This window comes from Telmatherina bonti, assembly GCF_933228915.1.
Source record: "Telmatherina bonti genome assembly, chromosome: 20".
Taxonomy (NCBI): domain Eukaryota; kingdom Metazoa; phylum Chordata; class Actinopteri; order Atheriniformes; family Telmatherinidae; genus Telmatherina; species Telmatherina bonti.
In genome coordinates this window covers 28,539,972-28,550,213 of record NC_136618.1, presented here as the reverse complement: position 1 = coordinate 28,550,213, position 10,242 = coordinate 28,539,972, and the positions used below count along the sequence as shown (strand labels likewise).

Sequence of the window (10,242 nt, the reverse complement as noted above, 5' to 3'; positions counted from 1 at the left end):
AAGTTTTAAAAACTAAAGTCTGACTTTACATCTGTTGTAAACATTTGTTTATGTAAGCTGGACCATTTTAACAGATTTAGGACCTAATTAACTTAAACTGGAAAACCCTCAGGAAGAAATAGATCATTTTCCACGTCTGAAAATACGTTGAAAGACTTCATATCGATATTTTACTTGTTTTAAAAAAAGGTCTAATTGTATGATAATCAACAATAAAACATTCGGATCCTGTAGAGAAGAACAAACCATGTTTTCATGTCACCGTTTTGAAGGATCATTTGCAAAATGAAGACAGATGAGTCGTTTCTCCAACATTTATTCTCTGGATGACACACACACACACAGTCGTTTCATCTTGCTGCAGCTCCTAACTCGTCTGCCTCGGACTCCTCATCGTCCTGACTGATCTGGAAGTAACGAAGCTCATAAGTCTCCTTGTCAGACGCCACAACTCTCAACCAGTCCCGAAGGTTGTTCTTTTTCAGGTATTTCTTTGTCAGGTACTTCAGATACCTGGTGGAGACAGGGAGGAGGTGTAGTATAGACTTATTTATACACACACACAGATTGCCTGTTTGAAAGATTTCCATGTCTTTAATGTTGGTGACATTAGTTCTAATAGTGTGTACAGAACCAGCAACATATCTCCTCTCACCTTTTAGAGAACTGCTTCTCAGATGTGACGTTGATCTTGTTCTTCAGACGGCCAACCTGGACAATGTTACCAAGATTCCCTGTCTTTCCGTTCACCTTGATCCTCTCTTTCAGAAAGGTCTCCTATTGGACAGAGCACAGTGACATACTAGGGAAGGGAACCCTAGTACATTTGGAACTAGGGAAGGGCGCCCTAGCCCACACACCTGGTCAACTAATTGATCACTGAATTGACCATCTAACTATTTCTTTATGGTAAAGAAAAAGCTGTGAAATGTTACAGCTGCATGTGTTCTTAATAACAGCAGACAAGAGAGGCTTACAAAGTTTGCAGAGTCCAGGATCCCGTCCTCGACAGGGTGGGTCAGGTCCAAGGTGAACTTCCATGAAGCTCCCTTTTTGGACTTCTTGCCAACAGCTGGCCTCTTCTGTTTGATCTGTTACAGAAAATATGTTTAAACATTACAGTGGAGCAAATCACTGACTTATATTGGGCCTTTTTCATTTTACAATATTCGTTTTAGCAGCAAGAATTCTTATAGAACTCTATTTCTAAAGCAAATTTATACTTCCCACCACTACAGATGCCACATAACACATTAAGCTGCCATTGTGATAGTTCTCAATACTGTTTTGTCTTTATGATTATCATTTTTCAGATGAGAGTATGAGCCTGTACTTGGATGAAAATAATCCCCTTTTTGCTGAGAAGTGCTGCAACACAAACTGATGCTCACCGACATGTGGAATTACAATGCAACTATTTAATAATATAGTAAAACTATTAATTTTCACTGAAGACATTCGTATATCCACGTCCCTAAAACATTAAGCTTGTTTCTATTTTAAACAGAACGTTTTTTTATATTGTTTTAGATTTTAAATGAGCTGGTGTTTCAAACAGCAACATAATTTGTTGTATTATAGTTCCGCGACAGGTAACATTGTATGCCCATATGTTTATGCAATTAAATGGACAGCTGTTGTGGGTTAAGCTGAAAATCAATAAAGCAGGATTGTCTACGTATTCTTCTGGGGAAACCAAGATGGCATAGTGCTGTGAACTGTTTTATAATGCAAAGCTTATCACATTTCAGGCTCTTTTGAAACGACTTATGTTTAAATGTATATGTTGTCTCGATGGATCTTGTAATGGGATTATGAGACTGTCTCCCAGTCTTCTTCCAGTACCATGAGATTCCAGTCTGCTATGTGGAAGCGCTGCTATACATATCATGTTGTACGAGATACCAGTCTGCCATGTGGAAGCACTGGTACACATGTCATCAGGTTGTATGTCTGTATTTTTCCCCTTTTTTTTAATTGATCTAGAGTCTGAATAAAGACATAGTGAATAAATCTCTATGAAGAGTGGTTCTGACATTTTCCCCACAGGTACGATCCCCATTCAATGGAACACGTGTTATCAAACTGGGACAAGCTAATGCTAACTCCGCTAGCTTCTGGGTTGTGGTCTATGTAAAGGTCAATAGCGAATATTTATGGCTCAGGCTATGTTGTTTTAACTTTTTCTTGACTGTGGCTTAAAAATCTGTCAATAAATACCACTAATTTAGCATTCAGCAGTGTAAAATCATAAGGAGCTCACCAGACTTACCGGTGCCATGTTGGGGGCGCAAACTGGAAAGGGACAAGCGGACGTGACGCAGGGACGACGTACACGGTGCCACGGCAACGCCCTTTCCAAACATGGTCAACGCAGTTTAAGTAACGCACAAATGAGAAAACCTTTTTTTTTCTTTTACACAAATTTCATTGATATTTTTGTTTTATTTTAAAACTTGTAACACTCGTAACAATGTGTAACAATATAAGGCTACTTTTGATGGTTGAAGAAGTTGACAAATTTGAGTCGTGTTTCATTAGTACGCAGATCTAACACTTTGTGTCCTGGACCTGTGTATGTTTATTTTATTTTTGTTTATGGTGTTTGTTATACATGTGTTTTTGTTCATGTGTATAATATAAAAAAACTTGGTTTAAAAAAAAAAATGTAACACTCGGTCACATTTAATTAAAACCGTGCTTTAGCAGTCTGACCTAAACACATTGGTTTTACTTCTGGTTTTGTCTGTTGATACAGAAAATGTGCGAGGGATGATGACGCAGGTCCAAAGGTCAACTGAAGCCCAAACACACCATGGTAATAAACCTGCTGAGCTTTGTCAATCATTGACAATCTGCCACACACCGCTCTGCCCTGGGCCTCCATCATTCAGTTGCATTTCTATTAGACAGGAAATAAAATCCTCATGAGTCAGGAACCGTACCCAGTGCTAGGACCGAGGAGAGACATGCTTCTATTTTTCCAGTGGGGAGAGCAGGGAGTGATTCATCTTATTAGTTTGAGGCATTCAGGCAGGCCAAGTCTGTAGCTGCCATGTCTTCATATGCACAAAAGAGGGAAAAATTCACTAAGTATAACAACGCAATGAGCCAAAAAGCAACCATAAAGGTGGAAACCCTTTAATCAAAATAAAGACATAACCAGTTTTTGCCCTTTTAAATTGACAGTAAACTTTCAGCCTATTTAGTTTCATGTTTGTTCTTAAATTCAGGATCAAATATCACAACTGATCACATGTGGCACATCTGAGGATGACCGCCAACTGAAAGCTTTTCATGTTTTTATTAAAAAGGCTTTCATTTATGAAGTTTGCAATGATCCTGGCACCTGTGAATCTCTCACAACCGTAAACATTGAAGTGTATGCTAGTGGGGAAAATGAAGCCCCTTGGTTTTCTGCATTTTGTGCCTTTGCCTGCACAATTTTGTCTCTGATCAAGTAAATAAGCCCACAAACTCTGCAGCTAAAATAAACGTTTTGTAGGGCTTTACACAAGAAAAACATCACAATAACCTTTAATTTAAAAAAAAAAAAAGAAAGAAAAAAAAAAAAAAGAAAAATGAAGAGGGGGGGGGGGGGGATACGTTTGCGTCCAGCATTTATTTCATGACCAGTGTTTGAGTTTAGAATTTTAAAGCCCAGAAAATAAACAATTTTCCCACCCAAAGTTTACCAAAACCATTGGGACAAACATCCTGCAACGAGTAAAAACCACAACCTAAAGAAAACCCTTTCAATACTTTGAGCACAGCTTTCCTTTAACAAGCCATGCTGCTGCTGTTTTGACCCATTTCAACAACCTGACCCGTTCCAGAGACAGAAAACCAGACAGTTGTTGCAGTTTTTGTCCATTTGTATCATTGTTTTTATTTTGCCATCTCCAGTCAGGTGACAAAGGCCTCGAGTGAACAAAAAGTTTGCAACTCAACCACCCTCCCCATCCTGATTGAGTCCCTCGGAAAAAAAAAAAAAAAAAAGAAAGAAAAAAAAAGAAAAGCAAAAAAAAAAAAAAACCCCACACACCTCACTGCAAACTGCCTCCCACATTTCGGAGGCCCACACCTCTACACACTCACGCCTCTTAAAACAAAATAGAACACTCTGTATTTGGGGGATACCTGGGGCAGCAGAACGAACCCCCAGCTGCCCCGGCAGGCCAGAGGTGTGAGCGCACAGGACCTCCGAAACTTCTACACAGACAAGAGACTGGCATCACAAGGGCAAATTACTGACATTTGTTGTTGTTGGGAGAAAAAGGGGGGGGAAAAAAAGCTTCTCTTTTCTTGGGGTTAGAGCTCTGACATGCTGGGGTGGCCCTCATGTGCTCGTGCTATCCGCCACCAATCCAAGTGATGAGGAAAAACTGACCCTGTTGTACCCGGTCCACTTAGGAACCAGAGCAAAAGCCGTGCTGAACGTTGTATGGCTGCTAGAAGGACGACCTAAACAAGAACTCAGTTTCTACTGGGGCAACCCTCCCTCCCTCCCACCACACTTACAACTTAAACTGTCCCCCCTCCCCTTCCCCCTAAAAGGCTTTAGACCTGCTATAGTCAATCTAAAGAATATAAAAAAATAATCATACAAAAGCTGAATCCCGTTGTATTTAAACATTCAGGAATGTGAGTGGCAAAACCAACACTTTGAAGGCAAAAATAAGCAGGAATGAGCAACTGATTATTTTTTTTTTTAAGTTGTTTTATACAAAGATTTTACCAAAATCTCAGTGATCAGGCAGAGGACCACGCAGCGAGCTGCGGTGGAACATTCCCAACAGTAATGAAAAGAGAAATGAGAAGGGGGAGAGAAAAATAAAAGATCATTGATGGGAAATCACAACAGAATGATTGAGGTTGTCTGTGAAGGCCGACGCTTTGGTGACAGAACCAATGAGAATGCAAGAGACTGGTTGTGGGTGGTGCTTGTTGCCTGGGCAGCAAAGTCCATCTTCCTATTTGCTGGCCAAGACCTTGGTAGCGACAGCACATTCCTCCCCCATGGCAGAAATCACGGTGACCTGCAGACAGCACGCAGCGTGTTCAAGTCAATCATCTGAAACTTTACACAGACAGAGTGTGCTCCTCACACCCCCCATGCAGCTTTCTGCTCTAATTCTGAAACTTCCCATTAAATCTGATTTATGTCATGGTGCCATTCCTGCTCCAACTGCCTGATATGACATTCCTCATATGAGGAATTGGACCAGTAACAGTTTAGTTCTAACTTACCATGAATTCTTCTCCACCTTCAAACTTTGCCTCAATTTCCCTCCCGACTTCATTTTCAGGAACACGCAGATCCTCTCTGATGTCGCCATTGTCGCTCATCAGGGACATGTAGTTTTCATTGATGTTAACCAGCTGGGAAGACAAAGCAGATTCCATTAAGACTGTGTGCAAAAACAACTAATTTAGTCAAAATTTGCAAAACAGCATTTTTTTAAAAAAAAAAATCCATCCTCTCTCTGCAAAGTTCATATAAACTTTTACAGACGTGCTACTAAATATAAACAAATGTGAACAGGTCAATTATGCAGCTTATCTACAACTATCAGGTTTGATATAAACCAAGAAGTCCGGTTTCCATTCAGCTTTTCTGTCAGTACCTGCAGAACGTAATCAGTTAATTACCAAAATAAGACCTGAGGCTTCTTCTGAACATAAACGCCCATGTCTTAAATCTTAACCGCTTTAACAGTAACATGGGGCCTCTTAATGACCATTTCCCAACCTTAAAAATCAGGCTTTTGTCTCAAACTGCAGGGAAAAAAAAAAAGAAGGAAAAAAAAAAGTAATTTTACACTTTATCAGAATCATTCACTGTTTGACTGGAGAATTGTCACTGCAGCAATCATCAAAGTGTGATTATGCACAGACACTGAGCTTCTCCAGCTCACAGGGAAGTGAGATTTAAATCAATGTGTTGGATAATCCTTAGAAAATTAACCAAGCTTGCAGTAATCCATGCAAAACATAAGGAATCGTCAGATCATATAAAGTTGTATCAACACTAACTTACAAACATTAGCCAACATGAAAAAAAAAAAAAAAAAAACCCAACTGTTATATTTTAATTACATTGAGACAATGTACCATCAGAATTTTTGGGGCACTTTGTGCTACTGTCAGTTTGGTCTCAATCTGCTTTTTAGTAGCTTTACATCTTGCCCATGACTTGCAGAAACCCCAAATTTGGCAATTTAGTCCGTTTCATAAGACAAGACAGAAGCAGGGAATTTCCAAGTGCGAGGTTATATAAAAATATCTGTTTTCTCTATATAAAAACCAAAAAATCCCAAGTAGATCCATCAAGGGCACACTGTGAACATGATCTTTAATAATAAACAGGTGAGGGCTTTACAATCACAGCAAAAATACTAAATTATTCTGTTAATTGACCTGAACGGCTCAGTGATTTCTGTCCTTACCTGGTTGCAGTGTTTCTTTGAAATTGTTCCCAGAAAATTTACTTAGAAAAGCCTTTAAAAAGTCATGAGAGAGAAAAGCGGGCGAACGGAAATACCATCTACATCTCTAGGCAAAAAGATGTCTCACATTTTACGAGCACACACACGTTGACATACAATATATTTATTCATGCTGTCCTAGTGTCTGTTATTCACACTCTGTTCACTAGAAAGATGTAGTTTAAGTGTTCGTGGCATTACATGACCAGCACTATACCATATTTTCCTTTAAAATGCAAATAGTCTTTACTCTAACATGAACATCTGCATTATTACACTTGCTGAGACAGTACTGAGGTGAATAACTAAGCTGAAATGCAACAAATAAAATAAAGCTGCATGTTTTCCCCTTTAACTCCCAATATATCCGGCCAATAAAAACTGAATTTCTACTTTCTAAGGAAATGACTTTACATCAATTCCTGTAGAATTTTTTCAGGCTGTCGTCGTTTGGGGCAGTAAAGGAAAACACTTGATATGGACCAAGCTTCCACCAGACCAGAGATCAGCATCAAATGTCTGAGCTTTGTTGCAGACAGACTGTAGTAGTCACATGTCCTTTTTAACTGAGTTATGCAGTCTATGGTTCACCTCAGTGGCACAAGTGTGAAATATTTGGACCATATGTGTACCTGATAATCTGTCCTCTTGATGGCGGGAACATCCATGTTGTGGGTAGAGGGGCACATATCTTCATACTTCTTGTTGGTGAAGATGTCAATACCAACCAAGTTAACCTGCAGAGAAGATCGGTTTATTACAAGGTAACATCAGTCAGTACAGCTTAAAGAAAAAAAGAAAAACTTATGTACATGTGATGCTAATTTGTAGTTACAAACAGATAAAATCTCTTTATTCCAAAAACACTAATGAGACTGATCTAAAATGAGAAACCTTGCTAGACTGAGCTTCAACCCTCTGGCTTAAATCCAGATCCCTGGTCAAGTCTCTCCCTCTTTCCCAACTCCATTCAGAAATATACATTTCTGACTTGTGGCAAATCAGGTAAGGAAGCTACTTTAGCATGTTTAAAGGATAAACTTACCTTGGCATGTCCGTGCTTGCCAGTCTTGGAAGTAGACATCTCCACAATTTTGCAGGGACGTCCCTTCAGCACAACATAGCCGTTCTTGCGCAGAGCAGAGCACTGCATGGGGTAGGTGGCGGAGGCGCCAGACTCACCAGTCTGGAAGTCAAGATCGGGATCTGCCATGTTGCGTTCGGTGAGTGGCGCTGCAGAGATTCAAGGAATAACATTACTATATTACCTGTAGTATGAATAGGTATCAAACTAATGAAATTGATAGGTTAAGCAAAAATCATTGTGAACTCGACATAATTTCTAAATATTTTGCCATCTTTGCACAGATGGGAAAAAAAAAAAAAAGTTTACTTAGTGACAACCCGGGACAGTACACCAGCTGAGTTTCCTGAGGTCAACAATTACTGAATGCATATATATATATATATATATATATATATATATATATATATATAAAAAGCTATATCTGTCATTTCACTTCAGAATCTCCACATAGTTTATCTTGTTTAAGTTTTTATATTAATTTCACAGGTGTAGTGACTACTACAGTTCTTGCGTCAAATTCAACATTAATTCAGCTTTTTGGCAAATGTCCCCACAATTACTGCGGTCCTGATACGTAATTTATATCAGCTAGAAAAGCAACACCCAGTACAGAACGACTTACGTTCAAACACATGGAAAGCCTAAAAACAATAACATTCTACCATCTTTTTATAACCTTTTGTGTTTACAGTTACCAGTCATAATTTAGTCAAGACCTAATCCTACTCTTGAACCCTAAACCACATTGCTGTGTCATCTTTTAATATATGCAATCTATAGTCACATTAATTCTCAGGGTAATATAGGATAAAATAAAGTAAAATAGCTTTTACTACTACATGGTGATATTTTGTTGTGGGTTGCCTTAAAGACGTGGTCCTCTCACCCCCCCACTATGCTACCACTGGAGCCTTTCTTGGGCCGTTATGCGGTCTTCTACTTTTACATTTATCGCGAGATCTCCATAAGGAAAGGTGCTGCTACTCATGTTGTGTCCTGCAGATTAATTTAGGTCTGGTGTGAATATATATGTAAGGGATAAACCTGCAGCGTCCCTGCAACGTGGAGGCACCGAGAGCTAACCGGCTCAACACGAGGCTCCGCTGCGAGATTAATAGTTTTAGCAATCAAAATTAATTTAAAACTTCACAACTAACGATACCGAATTACTAAAACAACTGCTGTTAATGTATCTGATTTATTAGTTTAGTCTTCCGGGGTTTTAAGAGCTAATATAACATTAGCTTGTGCTAATACAATTTAGCTGGCCTTTAGTTTAAACAAAAACAACGTCACAGATTCAAACTAATGATACATACACAAACTAATAATAACATACGTTTTAATTGTAGGTGCATTTAGGTGAAATAACCAAACCTTTCAGCAGCTAAAGGAAAATCTTCCAAGCGACACATGACTGCTATCTAAATGTGCGAGTAATGCTAGGCTAGCAGTGGCTAACGATGCTAGCCGTCATTCAGCTATGTCTAAAAATAGTAAATAAATTACACCCGACCGACGGCAGTGGAATCTTGAACCTTTATTTAGCGTATATGGTTAAAAAATTGCAATTAAATCGCAAATGAAACTTTAAAAGCCTGCAGAAAGACAAGCGACTCATGACTGCTGCCATCTAAATGTGCGAGTAATGCTAATGCGGCTAACGATGCTAGCCGTCATTCAGCTAAAAATAGTAAATAAATTACACCAGATCGACGGCAGTCGACTCTTGGACGCTTATTTAGCTTATATAGACAAAACGGTGCAGTTGAATTGCAAATGAAGCTCAAAAGCTTGCAGAAAGATAAGCGACTAGCACTGAGCGCGCCGCCGAAGGCCGCATGTCTCTTTGACTGAGCCTAGTAGTGCTGGTTCAGAACATGGACACCCACACCCTGCCCTGCCGTCGACTACCTCCACCAAGAAACAAAATAACTACTTCGACGGCTTTGAGAACCTCTACACTTCTACTTTGGTACCTCTTAATTCGCTACGAGACCGCTTAAAACCAGATAAAGTCTTCAATTTATTCCCTGAAGGCAGAAACACGCGCCATGCCACACTTACCTTCCAAGAAAAAAAGAGGACCGAAAGTGCGCACGCGCGGCCAACTTTACTGCAGCATCCGTAGAGGAAGAAAGGAGGAGGGGGGCGTTTATGTGTTCCGGTGCCAGGCTTGCGGGAAAGGTTGCCAGTTCTGAGCCAAACATGGCAACCCACTGAATCAATAATCCACAGATATTTGTGAACTTTGCGATGGTTGTTACTACAGTACTGCTGGTCAGGGTTTGGAGGAGGATAAATCGCCCCAATATGCAGGGCCGGGTTAAAAGTGCACAGGCTCCTGGGCCCAGAGTGTTCCAGGGGCCCCGATCCACACCATAACATTGTAAACATTGTGAATGACACATTGTGAAATGACATTTCTAACATCTCTCAGCCAGTGGTATCAGTAGCAATAGACTTGACACTGTGTGTAACTATCTGGCTTTTATATACATTTTGTTTCATGTCCAAACTGCTGATGTATGCCCTACATGGGACCCACATGGGTCCCCAATGGGTGAGGACCCCTGGGCCCGTGCCCATAATGCCCATTGGATAATCCGGTCTTGCAAAAATTATCTGCAGCCACTGATTTTCAGTCAGGATCTTGTGACATTTAGC

General features: G+C 39.9%; 2 protein-coding genes across 4 annotated transcripts; both read right to left on the bottom strand.

The window, feature by feature from the left end:
* Positions 1-311: 311 nt before the first annotated feature.
* Positions 312-2,297, bottom strand: rpl22l1 (ribosomal protein L22-like 1). 2 transcript variants are annotated; one of them, XM_079259549.1, is made up of 4 exons: positions 2,273-2,297; positions 978-1,091; positions 656-777; positions 312-513 (listed from the first exon to the last, which is right to left on the bottom strand). In XM_079259549.1, exons 1-4 carry the CDS (start codon positions 2,279-2,281, stop codon positions 351-353), a joined length of 408 nt encoding a protein of 135 aa, XP_079115675.1. In that variant the 5' UTR covers positions 2,282-2,297; the 3' UTR covers positions 312-350. The 2 variants fall into 2 exon arrangements, with proteins under 2 accessions (XP_079115675.1, XP_079115674.1); XM_079259548.1 differs by having other exon boundaries at positions 2,264-2,290.
* Positions 2,298-4,699: 2,402 nt separating this feature from the next.
* On the bottom strand, positions 4,700-9,709 carry eif5a (eukaryotic translation initiation factor 5A). 2 transcript variants are annotated; one of them, XM_079260148.1, is made up of 5 exons: positions 9,643-9,709; positions 7,534-7,721; positions 7,121-7,225; positions 5,251-5,382; positions 4,700-5,039 (listed from the first exon to the last, which is right to left on the bottom strand). In XM_079260148.1, exons 2-5 carry the CDS (start codon positions 7,699-7,701, stop codon positions 4,974-4,976), a joined length of 471 nt encoding a protein of 156 aa, XP_079116274.1. In that variant the 5' UTR covers positions 7,702-7,721; positions 9,643-9,709; the 3' UTR covers positions 4,700-4,973. The 2 variants fall into 2 exon arrangements, with proteins under 2 accessions (XP_079116274.1, XP_079116273.1); XM_079260147.1 differs by lacking the exon at positions 9,643-9,709 and adding an exon at positions 9,555-9,641.
* Between the last annotated feature and the right edge of the window lie 533 nt (positions 9,710-10,242).